The sequence below is a fragment of the Mustela putorius genome, unplaced genomic scaffold (assembly GCF_011764305.1).
Source record: "Mustela putorius furo isolate JIRA1106 unplaced genomic scaffold, ASM1176430v1.1 tig00537227_pilon_pilon_pilon, whole genome shotgun sequence".
NCBI classification, from domain to species: Eukaryota; Metazoa; Chordata; class Mammalia; order Carnivora; family Mustelidae; genus Mustela; species Mustela putorius.
This window is the reverse complement of record NW_025422368.1, coordinates 21843489-21868733: the sequence shown is the minus strand read 5'-3', so window position 1 is coordinate 21868733 and position 25245 is coordinate 21843489. Positions and strand designations below refer to the sequence as shown.

The 25245-nt window shown below is 37.0% G+C and overlaps 1 protein-coding gene across 3 annotated transcripts in view; it reads left to right on the top strand.

The window, feature by feature from the left end:
- Positions 1–2026: 2026 nt before the first annotated feature.
- KRAS (KRAS proto-oncogene, GTPase) overlaps positions 2027–25245 on the top strand; it is a 39226-nt gene continuing 16007 nt past the window's right edge. Inside the window, exons 1-4 of one of the 3 annotated variants that reach the window (XM_045073368.1) lie at positions 2027–2368; positions 6194–6315; positions 22374–22552; positions 23994–24153. In XM_045073368.1, coding sequence (XP_044929303.1) covers positions 6205–6315; positions 22374–22552; positions 23994–24153 — 450 coding nt within the window. In that variant the 5' untranslated portion in view covers positions 2027–2368; positions 6194–6204. Of the gene's footprint in view, positions 2382–6193; positions 6316–22373; positions 22553–23993; positions 24154–25245 lie in introns of all 3 variants that reach the window. The other 2 variants (XM_045073367.1, XM_045073369.1) reach the window with 2 other exon arrangements.

Genomic DNA, 25245 nt, shown 5'->3' with positions numbered 1-25245 from the left:
AGGATTTAGAGTCACAGAGTTCAGAGAGAAGGTACATAACTTCATTCAACATTCCATAAATATTTATTAAGTACCCATTCTGTTGTAGACACTGGAAATATAGCAGTAAGTAATAGACAAAAATCCCTGCCCTCCTGGAGCTTAATATTCTGGTGGGAGAAAGACAAGAAAGCACAATAAATAAGTTATATAGCATATTAGAAAATGGTGTTTTGGAAAAAATAAAACAGGAAGAGAGGATTTGGCGGGGGGGGGGGATAGATACAGTATCAAAGATGATCTTTTGGGAATAACTCATTGGAAGGAGATGTTTCTAAGTCTCCTATAATATTTGTAAGTGTCAGGAAGATTAATGACTATGTAGTGGACATACGTTCTGTTAGAGGCAGCAAGTGCAAATTCCCCCACAAGAAGCCTGCCTGGCATTTTCAAGAACAGTCAGGAACCTGTGTGTGTGTGTGTGTGTGTGTGTATGTGTGTGTGTTTAAGTGAGGAAAGGGGTAATAGAATAGAGTTCAGAGACCAAAGGGGTGAGGGGTGTTACATAATCTGAGGCCATAGGTCTTGGAGATTTTTGCTTTTTCATTAAGTGGGATGGAAGCCACAGGCAGGATGGGAACCTCTAGAGCTGGGAGCAGAGGAGTGAACGTGATCTGACATGGATTCTTCAATTCAGCGGGATGAACTTGGGCCCAACTTTTCACCTGTCTAAATTTGTTTCCTCATCTGTAAAGTATTGGAAAGTATTCGTCCTAAGTTGTGATGATTAAATAAGATGATATGTTCAAAAGATTTAGCAACTACTTGACACAGAGTAGGGACATTCTTCTCCCTTCCCTGTCTTCCGCTTCCTCTCTTCTGTCTCTTCCACTTGGTACCAGGTGTTAGGAGAGAAAGACCAGAATCGGGCTTGCGGGTGACAGCCCACTTAAGAGGTAGGAAGAAAAGGGTGACCATTGTTTTAAGGACTGTGTTAAGCGACATAGTTGGGATTTAATATAATCGTTTGGGACTTAAATAATAGTTGGGATTATTAGGATTTAAAATAATCGTTTTATTCTGTTTTACCATGTGGACTAGAGAGACAGAACCGGAAATACTCAGGTAGTCTTATTAGATGCAGGTGCTGGTCTCCCCCCAGGCCTCAACCTTGAAAACTCACCCAAACAATTTACTTCTCTAGGTAGTTTATTAGACTCTGGGTTATGCTAGCAGTTTTAATTGTTCTGTTGTTAGACGTGTTAACTCCCTGAACGTTAACTGATTAATCTCGGTCTTCTAATTAATGTTTGAGTGATTCTCCTCAGGTCTAAACTATCAAGGGCACTTCTACTTAAACACAGTTTATCTTCTGTTTGTGCCCTCATGGGCAATAGGTACATTTGAGGTCGCTGTTTAGAATGACCTGCGATGACTTCAACACATCCATAAACACAACAACAAAAAACAAGACAGAACTCCTCCCCGTGGAGATTAATGATGAAAGCCTGTGTCGCGTCTGTTTGGGCTTGGGGCTAGGTTCCCAACCCCCCGGAGCGTTCAGGCTGATGATCACCAAGCCGTGGTCTGAAAGCCCCTGGGTGGGGAACTCTCTGCCCGACGTCTCCGTAAGTCACCGAAGTCGCCTCCCACATTTGGTGACTGCTGTTTATTTACTTGCAGTAAATGACTGTAAATGAACGTGCACTAGTGCAGCCGACCCCGAAGAGCGGCGGATCTCCCGCGGCTTCTCCCAGGAGACCCGGAGGGGGTGCGGCAGGGTCGCTCCCGGAGTCCCTGGCGTGCGCGCAGCCCAGCGCCCCGCGTCCGGGGTGCGAGTCTGCGGCCGCGGGCTGGGCTCTGCGGCGAGAGTCCGGAGGCGGGCCGCCGCGTGGGTCCCGCGGTCCCTCCTCCCCGCCCCGCCGAGGCGCCGCCCAGACCCCCACCCCCTCCCGCTCCGCCGGCCCGGCTCCCCCACTCTGCCCGCCACCCGGTTCCCCAGCCAGCCCGGCCCCCGCGCCTCCTCCGCCGGCTCGGCCCGGCCCCCTTCTTCTCCCCGGCGGCGCTCGCAGGCTCGCTCTCTTCCCTCTTCCCACACCACCCTCAGCCGCTCCCTCCCCGCACGCCGGTCTGGAGAGGAATCGAGCGCCGCGCGCATCGATAGCTCTGCCCTCTGCGGCCGCCCGGCCCCGAACTCATCAGTGTGCTCGGAGCTCGATTTCCCTAGGCGGCGGCCGCGGCGGCGGAGGCACAGCGGCGGCGGCGGTGGCGGCGGCGGCGGTGGCGGCTGCCCGGCCAGTACTCCCGGCCCCCGCCATTTCGGACTGGGAGCGAGCGCGGCGCAGGCACTGAAGGCGGCGGCGGGGGCCAGAGGCTCGGCGGCTCCCAGGTGCGGGAGAGAGGTACGGAGCGGACCACCCCTCCTGGGCCCCTGCCCCGGTCCCGACCCTCCTCGCCGGCGCCGGGCGGGGCCGGCGGCGACTGAATGAATTAGGGGTCCCCGGAGGGGCGGGGAGGGGGTGCGGGCGCTGAGCCCCTGCGGGAGAGCGGACCGGGTGGGGGTGTCTGCAGGGGGAGGCGCGGGGACGCGGCGACGAGGGGAATGAGGAATGGGCGGTGCGGGGCTGGGGAGGGTGAGGCTAGAGGCGGCCGCCGCTAGTGCTGCTTCCTGGACGGGGAACCCCTTCCTTCCTCCTCCCCGAGAGCCTCGGCTGGAGGCGGCCGGGGAGAAACTCGCGGGCTGGGCGGGCTGCCCCTCGGGGCGGTCGGGTGCGGTGGAGGTTACTCCCGATGCGCTCCGATCTCCCCTCCCCCTCGTCCTCTCTCTCTCTCTCTCTCTCTTCTCTCTCTCCCTTCGCTCCCGCACCTCTTCCTCCCTTCCCAGCCCTCGGCTGCCTCGGTTACTGCCTTCTCTGCTGCATCTAGCATCCCTAGGACGAAGGTATAAACTTCTCCCTCGAGCGCAACTGGACGGGTAGTGGTCCTTTTCAGTGTGTAGGGGGGTATACGAGTAATAGGAGAGATCACGTTGTGGAAGAGGCTAGGAAAGTGCTTAGAGACCACTGTTTGTGGTTATTGTGTTTGGAAAAAATGCATCTGCAGCCGAGTTCCTGACTGCTCCCCTCCCCCATGTATGGGCTGTGACATTGCTGTGGCCACAAAGGAGGAGGTGGAGGTAGAGATGGTGGTGGAAGAACAGGTGGCCAACACCCTACAACGTAAAGCCTGTGACTTAGTGAAAAGGAAAAAGTTAATCCCAGAAGGTCTGTTTTGCTTTGTCAAGTTAAAACACACCGAAAACCCGCAGAGCAGAAGCAGGGCTTTTTCCTTGCAAGTTGAGTGTAGACAGCAATAGCTAAAATTGTACTTAAAGTTTAATTTGCCTGTTCTTGTCCTTTCCCCTATCTCTTGTCTGTTACCTTTATCCTTACAAATTTGACCCTCCCATCCCAAGAGTTATTACAGTACTCCTAAATAGCATTTAAACATTTTTTTTTTCAAACTGACTAGCAAGAGGAGTTAATTGTAGCAGTCTTCCAGCCAACTACCTGAAATACTCCTAAGCATGTGCATGCTTTAGCTGAAGTCCTAAGCTAGCCTTCTTAAATTTTGACATTTATCAAAATAAGGGTTAAAACAGAAAAGCATGTTCTTACAATATTCATGTTATGTTTGTAATGTAAAAAAATTACAAAGAAATTACAAAGGGAGAAATTCTGTTCACAATCATCATCTCAGAATCAACCATATGAGTGATGTCACTCTTAGGTGACTAAGGTCCAAAATGCTGACTCGACCATGAGATAGACTATAGATATCAAATACGGTTGATGCCATTATTATTTACTTTGATACTGTAGCCATGGACAGGCATACCTGATTTCAAGAGACCATAGATGAGAGGATAATTCAGTTTCATGAGAAAAGTGGTTTTTCTTCTTCCCTTAACAGAATGTTGGGTTCTAGTCCCACTTTACCCCTCCATAGCTATTTTAGCTTTGGGTGAGGGAGCTCTTTCTGGTCTATGATCTTCAGTAAGACTCCTTGGGAACCCACTTCTCTTCAGTGGATTTAAATGTTAGTTGGTTTATAAAATCCAATTCAGGGATTTTTTTTTTTTTTTTCCCCAGAAACAACAGCTGCATAAACAGGTAGACCAGAAGGTGTGTGTGTCTCAGAACTCACACAGTTAAGCTATAATCTCCTATCTGTCCACAGTATCTCTTAGGCTAGCAAACTTTATAGTTGCAAGGACATCTTACACTCTTGAAAATTACTGAAGACCCACCCCTATATGGGGTATGTCAGTAGGTACCATAATACAAATTAAAACTGAGAATTTAAAAAATTGATTAATTCATTTAAAAATAGAAATAAGCCTATTACTTGAAAACATAATAGCATTTTAATGAAAACTTGTTTTTCAAAACAAAAATTAGTGAGAATAGTGGCTTTGTTTCACATTTTTGCTTATCTCTTTAACTATATTGCTTAATAGAAGACATCTGCATATCTGCTTCTGTGTTCACTCTATTGTGATCACATCTGGAAAACTCTACACTTATTAACAAATAAGAGTGGAAAGGGTAAATAACATTGCTGTAGTAATGCTATTATTAGTATTATTGATTTTGGCCTCTTGGACCCCCCAGGAATGCTGCTGGATTCCTGGACCATAGTTTGATAACTACTGTTCTAGGCTCCACAAATTGTTTTAGGGGCTGGGATAGGCAGGGAGCCAGAGTACATTTTGGTGTGATTCTCCTCATTGTTCCCCATTTCCTATGGCCTCTATTTGGAATAAAAGGTGGGAGCGATCAGGATAAGATACATGCTTGGAGAGGCTCCCAAGGTGGCCTGGCAAATAGGGCTAGGTGGCACAGAATAGGCCAGGGGGCTGTAATGTAATAGTCTTTGATAGGACAGTTGTCTAGCCTGTTCTTTGTGAGAAGACTCAGGAATAGTGTAAGGAGGTAAGGGTTAGTATATTATCATTTGGAAAACCATATTACCTTTCTTTGGGGTGGGGGGGATGCTATTTGGATTCTTGGTCTTCAGTTAATAGAATACTGCATGCACTGTAGTGTTTATATTTGCACATTCATTAATTTAGAATAACTTATCCTGTAATTATTGTGTACTTGATGCCATTCTTTGTGCAGTTCTGTCCTTATTTTTAGTAATGTGGTTATTGGGGGAAAGAAGGTCAAATTTTAAAAAATCACTTTATTTCAAAACATTTGAAACAGCTGATTAAAAAATATTTTCTGTCTTGAGCAGTCAACCTTACAAGTTGCCAGTATTTATTGCAGTTGTTGAGAGACTGTACAAGAAGCAGAGAGTAAGTCACTGAGAAGTATTCACTTACAGCTTTTCGAAATCCCTCTCATTAAAAGCAGTGCATATCTTTAAATTTTATATAATTAAATTTTTTTTGGTGCAAAGTGTTTTTTTCAGCACTAACATAGGATTACATAGTGTGACAGATGATGAAATCATCCATACTGAATAGTTCAAAATTCTTAAAATTCTCTTAGTTTTTATACACCATTATTTTCCCCAGCAGATATTTTACAGATTGAAATGTTATCAAATCTGCTTTGGTGTCTTGGTTTTTATTTCTCCACTACATAGTTCAGCTTTATCTGACAGTCTTCTCTTCACCCCCATCTGACTCTTGTTAACTGCAGGAGAACTACTGTGATGATGCTTTTAAAAAGTTTTCTGTAGCTGTTGGCCCTGACAAAGGCACTCAGCATATCCACTTGTAACTCTTAGGGGCCAGAGTCAACTAGGAATACTGTAGAGGTAGCTGTCAACAAGTTTTGTGTGGGTGTGTCCACAGGGTATAGACACTTGTACTGAGTGAAGTCATGGCATGTTCCTCTGAGAGCCATTAACTGCTACAGAGCCCCAGACTGGCTGTTCAGATAGACCAACCTGAATATACGATAAAAGAATTTTGTACTCTGAATGCGTTTTTCTCAAACGTTGATGGGGGAGTTCGTAAACGAAATGTTCATTACAATACTCGTCTATAGTCAACTGAAGTTTTCATCACTGAATTTTGCAAAGCATTTTGGAATAATTTTTTTGTGTAAAGGTGAATTTGTGTTAAAAGGTTTTGATAGAGTGGGTTATATTAATTTCATGTTCTAATTTATATTAACCACATGTTCTAATTTAGTCACATTTTCATTATTTTTATTATAAGGCCTGCTGAAAATGACTGAATATAAACTTGTGGTAGTTGGAGCTGGTGGCGTAGGCAAGAGTGCCTTGACGATACAGCTAATTCAGAATCACTTTGTGGATGAGTATGATCCTACAATAGAGGTAAATTTTATTTTAATATTATGCATATTGATTTGTGCAGGCCCTTTCTTTGGGTACAAAAAGGAGGTTTCTCTGATCATTTTTTACGACTACCCTTTACAAGCAGTTATACTGAAAATGATATTACTAAGTTCTCTTAAATGTACTTGGGTCCCTTGGCTTTATTCTGAAGTTATATATGCAACTAGAGATACGGATAGCCCTTATTCTCACTAGAGTATTAAGATGTATAACATTCGTTCTGTGTTAGTATATGTGTTTTTTGATTGTAAGTGTATTTCAGAGTTTTGTGAGAGGGTAAAAATGTAAATTCACATCTTATCTAGACAGTCATTTAAGAAAATGGTCTTATGGTTAATAATGTTGCTTGCTTATTTGCTATTTTACTGTCACATTCATAAGTTAGAATTGAATTGTACCAGTAAAATATAATCATTTGGTGATTGGTTTGTTTTTTTTTTTTTTAACATTTAATTAGTAGCAATTTCCTATTTTATTTTCACATTGAAGTAGGGGAGAACCTACAGCTACTTGATACATTTTAAAATCTCATTCTTTGTGTATTTTAATCTCTATCTATATCAGGTGGTATATAATGGTACCACTATCAATCCTTACCTTTGCTTTGCAGTCCTCTTTTAATTTACTCAAATGTTAGAATTTCTTTTATTACAGATTGATTAATGAATAATTTTTAAACTTTAATTTCATAAAAAACGGCCAAAGTAAAGGCCAACAGCAAAATGATAGAATAAAGGCCTGCGAGAGACCTTGAGTGGTCACATAATACTTTCTGCTGCCTTCTGACAGCACTGTACTTAAATTATCTCAAGCAGATAAGGATTTATTTAATCCTAAAGACCTGCAGGAGGGGATGGCACCTCACTGTCCTTGTTAACTCACTTCCAGAATGTAATTATGAATGTATTTTATACATAATCTGAATATCCATATTAACTGTAACGTCGGTGGAGATAGAAATAAATACAGCACCTGTCACTGAAATAGACTTATGTTGTTAGATTATTTCTTAGACTTCGTTACCCCAGGTTAAGCAGTCCTAATCCCTTAGTTTTTATTTTTTGGATCTGCAGATCATGATCATTTTTTTAAATCAGCTCTGAAAAATTTCCCAGAACTTTCTCTGAGTCTCTCTTTGTGGAATCTAAAACAGGTTAAGATGCCCTGTTAAGGGACAATGCTGTATGATGTTTTCAAGAACACTTTGACTGCATTGTGGTAGATTCTGAGGGCACTGGTGGCCATGGCAAGATATTTATGCAATTAGAACTTTGAGGATTGAGCAAACAGCTTCATAAGGAAATATCAAATATTTTGGTACTGCAGGAAAGAAAAGAAATACTTATTTGCAAAGATTTGATTTAAACCTAGCCAGCTTTTATTTGGCATGAGTAAAGGGGAAGAGTCTAACTGAAGTGGACCACCTGTACAATAATCTTGTATATTTTCTCTTGGCAAGGCAGTTCAGTGCTATATGATGGGTTTTTTTTTTCCCCCTTTGAGGAGGATTAAATAATTCACCCAATTTGAAAACCAAGGTTACTTGGCATAATCCATTTAAATCAGAAGTAAAAGGAAGTTTTAATAGAATTCAGGTAAACACGGAAGTTTTCTTGGGATTTTGGAAGGTGATTTTAGCAGAAGTACTCTCCGTTTCTTTGAAAGTCCCAGGGATTCCATTTCACTTGGTTTCCTGTGTGCTATAAGAGATAATGTGATCAAACATGTTAGGAAGTCTTTCTGTCTAACTTGCTAAAGTACAGTGTGGGTCTAAAATAAAGCCAAAAGTTAATCCTTTATTTTGAGTGAAGGGAGAAAAACTTTATAAATTCAAACCCCTAGCCCTGATTATGATTTCTGCCAGAAGACTTGACTCTGGGGAAAGCATCAGTTACCTGTGAACTTTGAAACTTAGACATTCCCTCACTAGTGCAGCCATCTGGGAAAAGCTGTCAGAGATCATCTCTTGTCTTCCAAATTACAGTGAGTCTTAGGGAGCTGACACATTAAATTCATGGTGTAGTTAAACTACAAGAAAGACAAGATAATTTAGTAGCTTATTTTAAGTAAACAGTGGTTAAGCAAAAATGTTGACTTGATGTTTTTATAAAGAGTTTAAAAAGGAGATGTGGGGTATCACTATTGCTATTAGGTTTTGATTGGTGAGTAATGTAGGTCAGAGAGAAAATGAGGGAGCACATAGGCTGCACATTTGGAATTCTTATCAGTTTTCCTGCACTAAAACAAATGGGAAGGCATTTTTTTAAAAATTAAAGAATATCATTTCTATAGTGGTTTAGAATTGATAAAAATTTACCTAGGAGATAGATAAGGAAGGTGGTCATTTTTTCTTTCATTTTATGGATAAAAATGGTCTCTGAGAGGTTATAACTTGAGAATACTTAGCTAGTAAATAGTGGACTTTTAAGTTTTCTGAGACCAAGTTAAGGGGAATTTCCACCTTGTATATACAACTTTAGAAATGAGAAATTAATCTTTAAGCTAGGAAGAAATTTAATAATGGAAGCTGATTCAGATTTATCGATATACCAAAATTCAAACTTCCCTTCCTCTCCAGTGGCATCTTAATGGCAGAAATATGATATAAAATTAAACAGGTGTGATGCATAGATAGCGCATGCTTATATTTGAGGCTGTGCACATGATAATCAACTTCTGTTTTGGAGCATTTTACTTTTATCTTTTGTGAAGTTCACCAAAGAGTTCCAGAGATAATGAAGTATGTTGTTTGTGGTGCAAGAATATTAAAAAGTCAAAGTAATCTCCAAGCACTAAACCAGACTAGAAATAATATATACTTTTATAGTTTAGAGATCACTTGTTATTAAAACACATTCTCTGAAATGTGTTTTCCAACATAAAATTTAGCAGAAGGAGAAAAATCTTGTTTTAAAAAAATGTAAGTAGTTACAGACATGGAGATCAGAGTGATCATCTGATCGATTAGGAAATAGATATTGTGTATCTACTAGATTTAATATGCTAGTAAAAATAGATACAGAAAGATGTATTTTTTTTTTCAGGCTCCACTCCATTGACATTTGCATACTTCTGTTAATGTGACACTTATAATTCAGTCTAAGTATTATGCCCTTCTTCAGTGAGTTTCCTACTCAGTAAGGATGATGGATTCTTGATTGGATTGATTTGCTCCATCTTTATTGCTCTGAGCTGTGGAGTATTATTCAAGATTTATCAGTTTCTCTATCTTTTTACTTTTTCATGTTAATTATGGAATTTATTTTACTTGCTGAATAAGGTGTAATAGCTAGAACATTTGTAATATTAAGTCTTGAAGAATGGGGTGAGAAAAGCATTGTATAATGTTGAAAGCCATTATTTTTCTGGTTTTATGCTTATGTACCAGTAGTTATCAATGAGGGGTCGGTGGCTTTGTTTCCCAGGGGACATTTAGTAATATCTAGAGATATTTTTGGTTGTTACAGCTTCTAAAGGGAGTCTGCTACTGGCATCTGTGGAGGCAGAGATGCTGTTAAACTGCCCACAGTACACAGGACTACTCCCACAACCAATGAGATGGCCTCAAATGGCAGTAGTGCTGAGGCTGAGACCCTCTTCTGTGTTATATAAAGCTTTAAACATCTCTGTCAACTTCAAGTCTCTGAATAAGGTTTATCCCAGATACTCTAACACAGCACAGATTTAAACTTTACCTTTTCTAAACTAATAATATGTTATATGAGCTTATTCTAGCCTTCTGTTAAAATATTGTTTTTAAAATAAGGTACACAGTAATTTTGTAAATGCATTTCTTAAGGCTTTGGCCAGCTCTACCCCCCCCCCCCACCTTCAAGTGAGTGCCCTCTACTGGTCAATTTATTTGCTTTTATAATAAATAATGAAATACCATGTTTGGGTGTTTTCCTATTTAAATTGTGGGTATAATAAATTTATAAATGTGTAAGTTTTATTTAAAAGTCTGATTTTATGTAATTTTTAAAACCTGAAGTGTCAGTTTTATTCTCTGCTTATATTAAGATTCCTGTGTGGGCTAGTTAGGCCTAACTAATTAAATAGGTAGGTGAATATTTTTAACTAAGAAAGGAAATGTGGCAGTGAAGGAGAAAATAGGGTGGCTCTGTTGTTAACCCTGACTGAGATTACTTTGAGAAATAAAAAGTGACACTCTGACTCTGAATTTCTTAACATGTACACAGGAGCTATGCTATAGAGCTCAAAGCTTTCTGATGTGCTACATGGGGTGTTAGGAAAGGGCCTATGGGAAAGTGGCAAATTGTGACAGTTAACATTGTGTAGATTTTTTTATATAGTACTGTAGAATAGTTGTGAACACCTGATTTTTAGAATAAAGTAACACAAAATTCAGGCCCTGTATTTAGGTCAATATAAAAGTAAGTATGTACTTAATAATAATAAGTGCTTATTTAGACCTGAATGTTAAACATTATCCAACATGTTTTAGTCTTACTTGGATTTTTATAAATACAAAGCTTTACAAACATAGAAATGAAAGTTGGTGGTGGAAATAAGTGAAAGGAAAAAATGTTTTTATGATTTAGCATCTGTAAAGATTCTGGTTTTTTTTAATACTTTTTTTTTTTAAGATTTTATTTATTTATTTGACAGAGAGAGATCACAAGTAGGCCGAGAGAGAGGGGAAAGCAGGCTCCCCGCTGAACAGAGAGCCTGACATGGGGCTTGATCCCAGGACCCAGAGATCATGATCTGAGCCAAAGGCAGCGGCTTAACCCACTGAGCCACCCAGGAGCCCCTCAGATTTGTTTTTGATATGGCCAGTGAATCCCTTTCAAACTAGCCTCTGTATTTTGACCTGTCTTCATCTGATTCTGAGCTCTTTCTTATTCTGTGGCACAGTGTGTTCCAGGTTCATATTGTACTTTCCCTATCTTCACCTGGGATTCAGCCATTTGTCCAAGGAGTCCCATTTCCTTTTAGTGGGGAATGGTAATGGTATTTAGAAATTAAGACCCAGATGTTAGAGGGGTGCCTGACTGCCTCAGTGGGTATGATTACTTAAAAAAAAAGAGACCTAAATGTTAGATATGCTTACTGCTGATGGGGTGTCCCTGCTTTTAGACCCTTTTCAATGGACAAAACTGAGAAATATATTTTATTTAAAAATCATGAATTTCTTCTTCCTCACCATCCTCCATTATCTTTTTCTCCCATGGTGGAAACCCTAGTTCTACCTTGTATACATTTCATTGTTAAATATCAGACAGCTGTTGAAATAAAATGATGTCAGTCTTCAATCCTAGTTCTTGAAGTATTATCTTAAGTAATACAGATTAAGTGAATTAACATTAGGTTAGCTTCCATATTTGTGGAATTGGGATTAAACATTTTTCTCCACTGACAAAAGTAGAGATCCTTTCCATTTTCAAAATATTCATAAACCACTTAGGAAAACACCTAGGAAAAGATTGAGCTCTTCGGGTACATGAAAATTAAGACATTATTAACAAAAATACAGGGAAACTTGGGGAAAGTATTTATATCATATATTCATCAGGAAGCTCTCATATATGTTAGAAAAAAGCAAACATTCAAATGAAATAAAAAAGAGGCTAAGGATATAAATAGACAACCTATCCATTAAAAATAAAACAGGTGACATACAAACATATAAAAGATACCTCAGTAATACAGAAATGCAAGTTCAAAACAGTAAAGACTTGCACTTTAATACTGGCTAAGATTATAATGATAGGGGTGCTGGCTGGGAGGGGTATGTAGGCAAGTATACTCTTTATGAGGTAGTGGAAGTGTACCTTCTTAGAGAATTTCTGGAGTTCAGTTTGGCAATATGTATCAAAATGTAAACTGCATGTTCTTTGACCAAGTAATTTTACTTCTAGGAATTTATCCCAAAGATTCCATTGGATAAGTGTTTAAGATATGTAATACATAGGAATGTTTCTTGCAGTGTTGTTTATGATTTTTGAAAATGGAAATAATCCACATGGCTACCAGTGGGTAAAGTAAATTATAGTATATCTGTACAAATTATATACTTGTCAAAAAGATTAGGTTGATCTATCTGTACTAACATTGAACAATACCCATTGTGAAGTGAAGCTGCATCATAGTACATTGTGTAGAGTGTAATTCTTTTATATAAAAACTGTGAATATGTACATAAAATATGGTAGTTCAGTCAGACTCATTCTCTGTAGTTTTGGGTTTTTAAAAATGAGTTTTTTGGTTTTAAAAAAACCAAAAATGAGTTTTTGGTTTTAAAAAATATATATGTTTTGAGAGGGAAAATTAAATACTCTTTTTTTGAGGGAGAAAAGTCCCTAACGTATTATCTACCATTTGATTGCTTCATATTTACTTTCTTCCCCCTTTTTAAAGCCTCAACAGATTGAACAGTGCAGAGGTATCTTGGATAAAGAATTTGGTATTTGGCCAATTAAAGAAGAGCTGAGAGAAATATAATGCAAAACATGAAGATTCTATTGGCATCTGTAATTATTAAGATTGGATCTATACTCGATCCTGCCTCACATTCTGACCTTGGCATCAAGTGATAATTTATGGCAGAATGCCACATGACTTCAGTGGTTACAGATGCATGCTTAATATATCTTTATTTTCAAAATCTGTTATGCAAATTTTCCTTGAGTTTATTCAGATTTTTGAACCAGTTTTATCTCTTGCAAGTAGTCTTTTTTTTTTTTTAAGATTTTATTTATTTATTTGGCAGAGAGAGAGAGAGAGAGAGCGCGCACACGTGCGAGCACAATCAGGGGGAGCAACAGGCAGAGAGAGACGGAGAAGCAGGCCCCCTACCAAGCAAGGAGCCAGATGCAGGGCTGATTCCAGGACTGTGGGACCATGACCCGAGCTGAAAGCAGATGCTTAACCAACTGAGCCACCCAGGTGCCCCACTTGCAAGTAGTCTTAGGCTGAGATTCAACATTCTCGTAATTTAAAGTATTCTTCATTTAGTAAAGAAATTTTTTAAAAAAATTTGTTTTCTTTATTTTTACTATTAATGAATATCTTAATCAAAACTTCTATCATGAGAACAAGCTCTTTTAACACCCTTGCTGCCTGATTAAAACAGAGATCCTTTGTAATCTTCAGAGCTTTAGCTCTCCTTCCTGGAGCTTGTCCAGCGCTATTATGTTTATTTTGAAATATGGTGATTGATTTTGCAAAAGTAGTCCAAGGGTAGTTGTTCAATAATCTTACAAAGACAGGATACTACTGTTGCCATAGAGTTCATAGTAACCAGTGGCCTGGCTCCTAAACTTTTTGGGCCGTAAGGGCATGTGCAATGTAATATATAAAATCATATGGTTAACTTGTTATAGCCCTTTTATAAAGGATTTTCATAGTCTTTAATACTAACCTGTATACAGAATTTTGTCTGGTATTATTTACTAGCTTTTACCACTGAAGGAATAATGCCTTACAGTACATGAGACATTAAGTAGTTTGCCTGCACTCACACCACAAGTAAGAGGAGTTCTGTGGCTGCCCATAGATTGAAGATTCAGGAGTGTATCTTTAGCCTAGATTTCGGTCCTGAGCATGAGATCTGTATAGCAAGCTGCTTCCAGGTCATGTCCATCAGAACAATCCAAACGTGGAATTCGACATACCCCAAATTGAACTCATCTTTTCCTCTACTCTTCCCCTTCTGTCCCTATGCCCAATCAGTAAACTACCATTAAAAAAATTGAGATATAATTCATATAGCATAAAATTCATCCTTTAAAAATATCCAGTTAGTGATTTTTAGTATATCCATGAAGTTATATAACCATAACATTTTTTTGTCACCTCAAAAAGAAGCCCCTTACCTATAAGCAGTCATTCCCTAGTCCCTTTTGCCAGCTCTTGGTAATGACTGTGTAATGTCTCTGCGGATTTGCCTATTCTGCATATTTCATATAACTGGAATCCTACAGTCTGTGTCTTCTCGTGTCTGGCTTCTTCCATGTAGGATAATGTTTTCAAGGTTCATCCTCACTATCACATAGTTTAATGTTTCATTCCTTTTTATGGTCAAATAATATTCTGTCATATGGATAATACCTTACTGAGTTTATCAATCAGTTCGTGGGCATTTAGATTGTCTCCTCTTTTGGGCTATTTTGAATAATGTTGTTGTAAACATTTGTGTATACTTTTTTGTGTGAACATATATCTTCAATTCTTTTGGGTATATAACTAGAAATAGAATTGCTAAGTCGTGTGGTATCTTTATATTTAACTTCTTGAGCAGCTCTCAGACTCTTCCACAGTGTTTGCAATATTTACATTCCCACCAGCAATATATGAAGTAGTTCTGCCAATTTTACCCAATAACTATTTCTCTAAACTAATGTTCTCTCCCTGTCTACTACTGTTGCTGCCTTCAGGTTCCGTCATTTCTTGTAATAGCTTCCTAATTCATCTTGCAGCCTCCAACCTGCTCCCTTCTGTGATTTTTCATAATACTAACAGTGAATCTGGTAAATCTGATGTTTCCTTCCTACTTAAAAATCTTCCGGTAATTTAGTATAAGATGAAGTTCCAAATTCCTTAATGTGGCATAAAGACCCTCCGTAAGCTGACTTCTGCTTGATTGTCCGGTTTCACTTCTACTTACCTAAAATCCCTCTAAGTTAAAGTTTTACTGAACTTCTTGGTTCCATGTACTCAACATATGCTTCATGTTTTTATGCATTTTTTGGCTCCTTACTGCCAGGAGTGGCCCTCTCCTCGCTGTCTTTCTGAACTCCTGTAAGCAAAGTTGATCTCTCCTTCCTGTTAGCTACCATTGTATTTTGTCCTGCATGTGGTGTTGCATTTATTTCATTATATTTTAATTATTTGTATACCATATCTCTTCTTCCAGACCTAGTTCTTTGAGGTCAGAAACTTTATAACTCCTGGCATAGTATATAACAGCTAGTAGATGTATAGTAAGTATCCCTAAGATGCAAGGGAGAATGGACTGAGTACGTGGGAATGAACTAATAATAAGCTTGGGTTTAGATCTCCCAAAGTCCGTGTTTCTTTCCTCCTATAATTCTAACATACCTGGCTGTTATACATGATTCTAGCTGTTTTTGAAAACTAGCTGTCTACAACATCTGTTGATGGCTTACAGCCAGTAGTGTGGAACATACCATTCTATGATGGATTCAAATAATTTTTTGGAAGAATAACAAAATACTTGAGCATTAAGAGAGTAAAAGTTTCTCATTTTTCCCTATAGGTGTTATTTATATTTAGCAGTACAATGAAAAGTACTTTTGGCACTTAATGCATTAAGAAAACCTAACATCTCAAAAGTAAATCCTCAAATAATACTTTAGCTGACATTTTCAGCAGTCCTATTCATATTTACAAGAGTATCTGATGGAATCAACAGCATGAAGATGGAGATTAAATGGGATAATGCTTGTAATATGCTTATTACAGCATCTGACAAACTTTTTGTTGTTTACTGTAGTATCTTCCCACGTCAGGGTTTCACTGCCTGAGTTGAAAAACTAAATTGAGTGTTAAAAGATGAACATTCTTAAGTAACTTGGTTACTATAAATTGTAAAAGAAAATTGACAAAGTGATGTCCTGGTCAACAAATTTATCTCATCTTGAATGATTTAGTCTTCATTTTCAAATTCCTTTAATGCGTCTACAGATATGTTTCTTCACATAAAACAACACTTAAAGGTGTGGGGTTTTTTTTCCAGTTAATTTACTTTTTTAGTAATCTCCAACCTAATGTGAGGCTTGAACTTATGGCCCCAGGATCAAGAGTCAGATGCTTTTCTGACTGAGCCAACAGGTGCCCCCCCCTTAAAGGTGTTTTAATAAAGTGGAAAACACTTTAAAAAATTATACAGGTCAGTGAAAAAAAGATGAAAATTCCAGGTGATGGGAATAAATGTGGAAATACAGTAAAAAAAGTAACATTACTAGTCCTCAAAGAAATGGATATTAAAATAATAAGAATTCTTAATAAGTTGACAAAATTTAAAGAAAAAATATAAAATTATTGTTAGTGAGTGGTGACGAAATTGGTACATTCTTAATGTCGTATAGAAAATTAGTATAATGAACATTATGTATGCACTAACCAGCTTTTTCATATTTTCACATTCTGCAATATTTGGTGTAGATCCTTTTTCTTTTTCAAGATAAAAATTTAATACAGTTGAAAGCTCCTTTGTTCTCTGTAGTCTTACTCTCTTCCCAAAAATGTTTTTAAATTTTTCTCATGTTTTTATATTTCTACGTTAAAAGTTTCATATTCTATAAAACTTGCTTGAATACATTTGTTTAAATACTCTTAATATAATTTTAAAATTTACATCTTTATTGTTTTAATATCATTTATAGTATCTTAAACTTGTGCTTATTTTTGTAAGACTGTTGTAGTGTATGCATATATTTATGTTGAATGGGTTCATTCATTCATTCATCAGACAGTACCGGTTGCCTGTGGTATTCAGGACTTTACACATAGGGTGTACAGTGAGCAGAGCAGATGTGAGCCCAGCTATCAGGGAGTTCACAGCATAGTAGGGCGTATACGCTTAAACTGTAGGTACAGATAATTTTGTGAAGGATTTTATTTTTAGAAAGGAAGGGATGTTATTAGAAGACTTAAAGCAAGTGAGTGACATGGTCTAACCAGTGTTTAAAAACAGTCACTAGCTGCTCTGTGGAGAACATATCATAAGAGTAATAATGAAGATCTCTGTTGTAAGCACTTACAAGAAATTGCACGAGACAAAACAGTTGTCACGGATGAGGGTGATGGTGGTGGTGGATGCTTGGATGTGAAGTGTATTTTGAAAACAGATAAATAGCATAAGATTGTGGGTCACTATTAAATGCTTATGTAATTTTTTCTTTGGAAGACATTTTAGGATGCCATGTTTAGTATATCTCTGTTATAACTATCATTTAAAAAAAAGGTAAACCATGTTTCCTCAGCATCGTTTACCAGAAGTAGCATTAGTTTCCAAGGCTATGAACATTTGTATGGTTCTTGATAAATGCTGTGATTGCTTTCCAGAAGGATTATGCCTGTTCATTATATCACCAGAAATGTTTGTGCTCTATCATGATTAAGTTTTGCCAGCATGGTGTATTTCTCTTAGAAAAGTTGTTTGTTGTTTTTAACCACTTCAATAAATTAAAAAACAGCACTTTAGCCAGGAGTAAAGAAAAATACATGGAATAACTTTCCTTCTAATAATGTTATACTGAATTAATTTAAGTGGCTTTAGCCTTTTTTTGGCAAAGGATGTTAAATAACCTATGTACCCGATCTAAAAGTTCATTCTGTTTGAAAGGCTGGAGATAATAACTAATTGGAAATTTAAGGTGTTGGGACTCCTGGCGGGCTCAGTTTGGTAGAACATGGGACTCTTGGTCTCAGGGTTCTCAGCTGGAGCCCTACACTGGGCATAGAGCTTACTTTAAGAAAAATAGTAATAATGTCTTGACCTTTTCTTGCTTCATTCTTACCTAGTTTCATTATACAATCTATGTGTATTTGAATTGGCTGGATTTTGCTAATCTGTACTTTCTCAAAGTGGTGATTTTTTTTTTTTAAGTATAAAAAGAATAACATACTGAGATTACTTCAGATTTGTGAAGAGTTATTAGCTTAGAGCAGAGGTTGCCAAGCTTTTCTGCAGAGGACCACATTTTCTATAAAGGTCTTCATCACACAATCTTTGCTTTTTTTTTTTTTTTTCTAATGTTGATTTAAAAGCCCCCAAACTATTTTTAGTTTATGGGCCATGTAAAAACAGGTGGGCAGGATTTGGCCTGTGGCCAGTAGTTTGCTGAACCCTTATTTAGACTCTAATCCGGGGAAGTAGTCTACATTGTTCTGAATTTTTTCTACTTCCATTTACTTCTTTTTTTTTTTTTTTTTAAGATTTTTATTTATTTATTTGACAGAGACTGAGAGAGATCACAAGTAGGCGGAGAGGCAGGCAGAGAGAAAGGGGGAAGCAGGCTCCCTGCTGAGCAGATGCTGAGCAGAGAGCCCTATGTGCTGCTCCATCCCAGGACCCTGAGATCATGACCTGAGCAGAAGGCAGAAGCTTAACCCACTGAGCCACCCAGGCACCCCGACTTCCATTTACTTCTTTTCTTTCTTTCTTTTTCTCTATTTACTTCTTTTCTTATGGCTAACCAGAAGTTAGAACAAAATCTTTGTATGTCATTTTTGTTGTGCTTGCTTTCTGTTTTGTCACCACACCTGTCTGTTCTTTTCAAATTAAACTGTGCCATTTAATATGTTGTTATTGTGGTTCTACCAGGTTGCACTGCCTTTTTATGTGGCTCAGTGATTGCACTTCTAAGGATGACTCTAGTTAGAATTCACTTTGGAAATACTGACTTTTTAACCTAAATCTGTTATTTCTAATCAGGGTATTCTACTTATTGCTCTTAGGTTTAGATTACTTTTTTTCAGTAACTGAGTGTGTGACTCAGAACTTTGCTGGAATTGTTTTAGAGTTTAGAAGGGAAAAGATAATGAGAATGTAATGTACTGGTCAGTAGGGACTGTTTTCCCAGTTTCTCAGTTCCTTCATGGAAACATGTTATGAAATATACACAGAAAATACTAATATTCCACATTATATACTTTTGAAACACAACGTGGGAATTCATTGAGGTATTCTTGGAGGTATTATCTGTGGGTAGATGGTAAATAATCCCTGGGCTCCAGAAAGTATGGTCTTTAATTTCATTGATGGGAGAAAATCTTAGATGTAAAAACTAAGAAAACTAACAACTATAAGGTTAACTTAAGTTAGCATTGGTAAGTGAAGAATGTGAGGCAGCAGCAATAGGTAAAGAAAATCTTTGGTCTATAGCCACACCTGGGTAATGAATGGATTGACTCTAAGACACTGTACTTTGCTCTCAATTCCTGCTCTTTCATCATACTTCAAAAACACTGGTTTTCTTTTCTTTTCTTTTTTTTTTTTTTTTTAAAGATTTTTATTTATTTGACAGAGATAGACAGTGAGAGAGGGAACACAAGCAGCGGGAGTGGGAGAGGGAGAAACAGGCCTCTTGTGGAGCAGGGAGCCCAACTTGGGGCTTGATCCCAGGACCCTGGGATCATGATCTCAGCCAAAGGCAGACACCTAACAACTGACCTATCCAGGCACCCCTGATTTTCCAATTTATAATATACAGGAGTTCTTCCAAGTAGTTAAGGGAATAGGTTAAAATAATAAAATGCTAATCAAGAACCTAGATGTCCATCAACAGATGAATGGATAAAGAAGATGTGGTATATAGGTATACAGTGGAATACTATCTTGCCATTTGTGACGATGTGGATGGAACTAGAGGGTATTATGCTGAGCAAAATAAGTCAGTCAGAGAAAGAGAGTTATCATATGATCTCCCTGATATGAGGAAGTTGAGAGGCAAAGCAGGGGTTTTGGGGGCTAGGGAAGGAAAAATGAAACAAGATGGGATCGGGAGAGAGACCATAAGAGACTCAATCTCACAAAACAAACTGAGGGTTGCTGGGGGGAGTGGGGTAGGGAGAGGGGGTTGGGTTATGGATATTGGGGAAGGTATATGCTATGGTGAGTGCTGTGAAGTGTGTGAACCTGGCTATTCACAGACCTGTACCCCTGGGCCTAATAATACATTATATGTTAATAAACAATTAAAAATGAAATCTTAAAAATAAAATGCCAATAAAATATTCAAATCTTTAGTAAAAAGCTTCTTTTTAGAAAATAAATAGATATCCTTCTTTTATAGACAGTTTGGAAAATTTAGTTTACTTTAAAAGGTAAGCATGAGATCATAGTCTAATATGGTAGTTTTTCACACTTTTAAAAATTAAAATTCTTAGAAAGTAATATGTTTAATATAGCATTAAGTACCCAAAAAATAAAAAGCAAGAGATAAGTTCCTTATTTCTTAAATTAACTATCTACCAAAAACTTCCCTTTTAACATTTTGATGTATATACCACCAGTTCTTAAGTATATATACTGATACATTTGTATAGATACATGTGTATATTTGGGATCATGCTACATATAAATCTTTGTGTTCTGTTGTAAAGATTTTTCAGATATTTTACCAAAACCATGGTTTTTAATTTATTTTTAATTTTTTAAAGATTTTTATTTATTTATTTGACACAGAGAGACACAGTAAGCAGGGAGACACAAGCAGGGAGAGTGGGAAAGAGAAAAGCAGGTTTCCCACTGAGCAGGGAGCCCAGTATGGACCCTGGACCCTGTTTACCGACCTGAGCTGAAGCAGATGCCCAATGACTGAGCCACACAGGCGCCCCCAAAAACGTGATTTTCAATGGCCATTCTTTTTTCTTAATGATAGAGTGGTCTATACGGTAATTCATGAACTAAGGGCACTTTAATACTACAGCCCACATGTGGAACAATTAGGAAGTGTCTTTGGTTTACACGTTATATCCATTTTCAGCCCTGCCTCTTATCCCATGACTTCACATTACACCATCCCTTTTCCTTATTTTTTGAGTCCTATTTTGGCAGAAAGTACATGAAGACTTCTAGGTGTAAGTATTAATCAAACGTTAGAGGAAAATCAGATTTTCATTTTAAGATTCTATAATGCTGCCCACTCCCTTTCCTTTTATTCAGTCTTAGAGTTGCACAGTCTCTTTAAGATATCCATCTCTTTCTCCCTTCTTGCTCCCCCTTTTATAGAGGCCTCATAGAATTTGCAGATAAAACAATCATGCCCTCTAGAGTTATCCTAGTATTTCTCTGGCTGTTAGATATTGTTTCCAGGATTTCAGAAATGGATAAGGGCATTAAAATCCTCAGTATCGACCTTTCTCTTATATATTCGTCTGACTGTAAGTAAAATAGATGAATGACAACTATTTGTAAATTGATTTTTCTTGTCATTCTAAATCATCCTGAATAATAGAGTTGCTAGAGCTATCCCATTTTTGGAGTAATTATTTTCTTTCATAGAGCATTTGTGTCTTTTTGTTAATAATATGAGTACTTGCATCATTTTTTTTTTGCGTAACACTTTCTTGTAAACCTTTTTTGAAATTGTAAGATATATACATTTATCTAATGTATCTTATATATCATTGCAGCCATTCTTACATGTATAATTCAATGGCATTAAGTAAATTCACAATGTTGAACAACCAGTAGCTCTATTTCCAAAACCTTTGCATCATCCCAAACTGAAACCTGTGTCCATTAAACAATAGCTCTCAAATCCCCTCTCTCTTAGTCCTAGGTAACCTCTATTATACATTTTTGTCTCCATGATTTTACCTATTTGAGGTACCTCACATAAGTGGAATTATAGATATTTGGCTTTTTGTGTTTCTGGCATAAAATTTGGAATGTTCTTCCATGTTATAACACATAGAATTTCATTCCTTTTTATAACATATAGAATTGCATTCCTTTTTATGGCTGAATAATATTCCACTGTGTATATGTGTATATGTATTTTTTATATATATAATATATATACATTCTGCATTTTGGCTATTCTAAAAAATGCTGCAGTGAACATTTATATACAAGTATCTGACTTCCTGCTTTCAGTTATTTTGGTTATATATGTAGGAACAGAATTGCTGGATCATATGGGAATTCTATATTTAACTTTTCGAGAAACTGCCAAACGGTTGTTTACACTGGCTGTATCATTTTACATTCCTACCAGCAATGTATAAAGTTTCCAGTCTCTCCGCATCCTTGCTAATACTTGTCTTCCTTCTTTTTAAATTTTTTTATTTTTAATAATAACCATCCTAATGGGTGTGAAATGGTAGCTCCTTGTGGTTTTGATTTGCATTTCCCTAATGATGTGTTGAGCATCTTTTCATGTGTGTAATTAGCCATTTGTGTATCTCCTTTGGAGGAATCTGTTCGGGTCCTTTACCCAGTTTTGAATTGGGTTGTCTTTTAGTTGTTGGTTTGCATATGACACCTTTTTAAAAGTAAAAGGTGCACCATAATAATCCTGACTATGTTTCTCCCTTCTCAGGATTCCTACAGGAAACAAGTAGTAATTGATGGAGAAACCTGTCTCTTGGATATTCTCGACACAGCAGGTCAAGAGGAGTACAGTGCAATGAGGGACCAGTACATGAGGACTGGGGAGGGCTTTCTTTGTGTATTTGCCATAAATAATACTAAATCATTTGAAGATATTCACCATTATAGGTGGGTTTAAATTGAATATAATAAAATGACATTGAGGAGTAATTACATCTTTCACTTATTATGTCTTTGCTGCCTACCATGCATAAATTATCTAAACTGAATTTTAAAATAACAATGAGGTAGGTAATATATCCCTGTTTTACAAATAAAGTTCTCGAGGATTAGAGCAGTTGAGTAATTTGTTCCAGGTAGCATAGATAGTGGTGCTAGAATTGAACTCTAGGCTTGTTTAACTTCAAAACCTGTGCTCTTAACCACTGTACACTAGGGTCACAATGCTTTAAGCTAGAGCCATCATAAAAATGAAAACCATCAACAAAAATATGAAAAGGTAATGGAGGTAACACTCAGATAGCCTTAAAAATAATCAGGTATAGTGTAGAATTTCTTGAAACTGGATAAACATTGGCTTTAGATAGTTAAGAAAAACAATCTCTGAAGTTGTAAAAAAGATTGAAATATTAGAACAGTTACAGTTTGTAAAGAACAGGCAAATCTGCGTAAAATTGACTTTTTAAAATCATTAATAGTATTAAATATAATTTATATTCTATGTCTTTGAGGGTTTACAGTTTTCGAAAAAGTGCGTATTAAATATCCCATTCATTAGCTATGTTCTATAACAGTGAGTTAGCCTTGTTAAGAGGTGTAACATTCTAATACATTTCTTATAGCCCATTTTCTTTGTAGTCTATTAATAGAGAAAAAGAAATTTGAGTGGGTGACAGTATTCTTGTAGAATAGTAAATCGGTGTCAGTATGTTAAGCTATAAAGTTTTCTTAGCTATTAAGTAGAGAAACTGGGAATTTGGACCAGTTCTGACTCTATTGCCTACCTTTTATTCCCTGCTGTACTTTTGAAATTCACCTAAAATTGTGAAATAATATAATTTTACCCCAAATTTAGAGTTTATACACATCTTATTGAAAAAAATCAACATGTAGAAGGACTTTTAACAGAATAAACCTGTAATAATGTCAGCGTTACCCACATAGAAATCAGAGTCTTCCCACTTGGTGCTCTTTTTTTTAAGAGACATGTATGAAAATTATGTCAGTGTTGTAATCCATGTTTTTATAAAAACATCTTTAATTCTATACATGTACATTTAATAACATAGTATATGTTTCTAAGATTACAATTTTAAAAATTAGGCACAGCATATTTTTAGCCTAGAATTTTTTCAATATTTCCTGTTTTATCATTGTGACCTACCTGCATATGGACCTATTATATTGTAGTTTTACCATATATTTTGGTATTTTATCTTTTAAGAGACATAATAGAAGGAGAAGCAAGGAAAATTTGGTGTGGTTGGAAACTAGGAATTACATTAAATGTCTTCTTTCAGCTATATTTTAGAAGACGGAATTATGAACAAATTTTGAAAGGTATATTTTGTTACTAATATCTCTGCTATAACTTTTTCTTTCTCCCCAGAGAACAAATAAAAAGAGTTAAAGACTCTGAAGATGTACCTATGGTCCTAGTAGGAAATAAATGTGATTTGCCTTCTAGAACAGTAGACACAAAACAGGCTCAGGACTTAGCAAGAAGTTATGGAATTCCTTTTATTGAAACATCAGCAAAGACAAGACAGGTAAGTAAAATTTTAATAAATATGAATCTATTCCCTGTAAACTATATCAGATAATTTAATTTATAATTTGCTGACATATATTCTATTAACATCATTCTGAGGGTTGGAAGGCAAGAACATTCATAAATGTACATACCTGATTTTGTAACTGTTACATCATTTAATGTAACTTAATTTTTCTTTCCAGAATGCTAATATAGAAAATAAGACAATGTTTATTTGGTAAATGTTCTCTTAAGGATATGAAAGGGCAGCGTTTTTTAATCCAGTGTCCATGGTATTACTTTTGGCTTTGGTTTCTTTCCACATTGAATATTTCTCTTCAGCCCAGCACATCTTACATTAAGCATTCAAGAAATGTAGGGATTTTTTTTTTAACTGTTATATTTATAAGGTCAAAGAACAGGGGAACAAATACTCATTTCCTATTTTAGAAGTGTTTTGAAAAGTATTATGTCATGTGTTTCTAGATTAAGTTTTATTGTATTTGAAGAATTCTATTTTGGTAGAATTTTTAAAAAAAATTTTTTATTAACATATATTATTTGTTTCAGGGGTATAGGTCCGTGATTCATCAGTCTTACACAATTCACAACTCTTCACCACAACACATATCCTCCCCACTGTCTGTCACCCAGCCACCACATCCCCCTACGCCCTTTTGGTAGAGTTTTTTTAAAGAAAGATATATTTATTTTTGGAGAAAGTTTTCATTAAAGCAAAAGGATATTTAGAAAGCAAATAGGAATTCTCAGTTATTCATTTACTGTGTTCTGACAAAAATTAATGACATATTAACTCTGAATTTTGTTTAAAAAATTATCTTTATTTTTAAAAGCAACTTTTTTTTTTAGGTAAAACAATTTCAGTTGACATTATTTAACCTATTTGTATGAAATGAGAGTTTAACATATAGAAAAAATTCTAGAAGGAATACATAATGATATGATAGAATATAATTTTCATACACTAAGAAATTGATCAATTTATATTCCATACAAGATGAACATTTATTTTGGACTTTGCTAGTTACATGTACCTGTGAACCCAGAAAACCAATTTTGTGGAATTTAACTTCTGTAATGCTAGGAG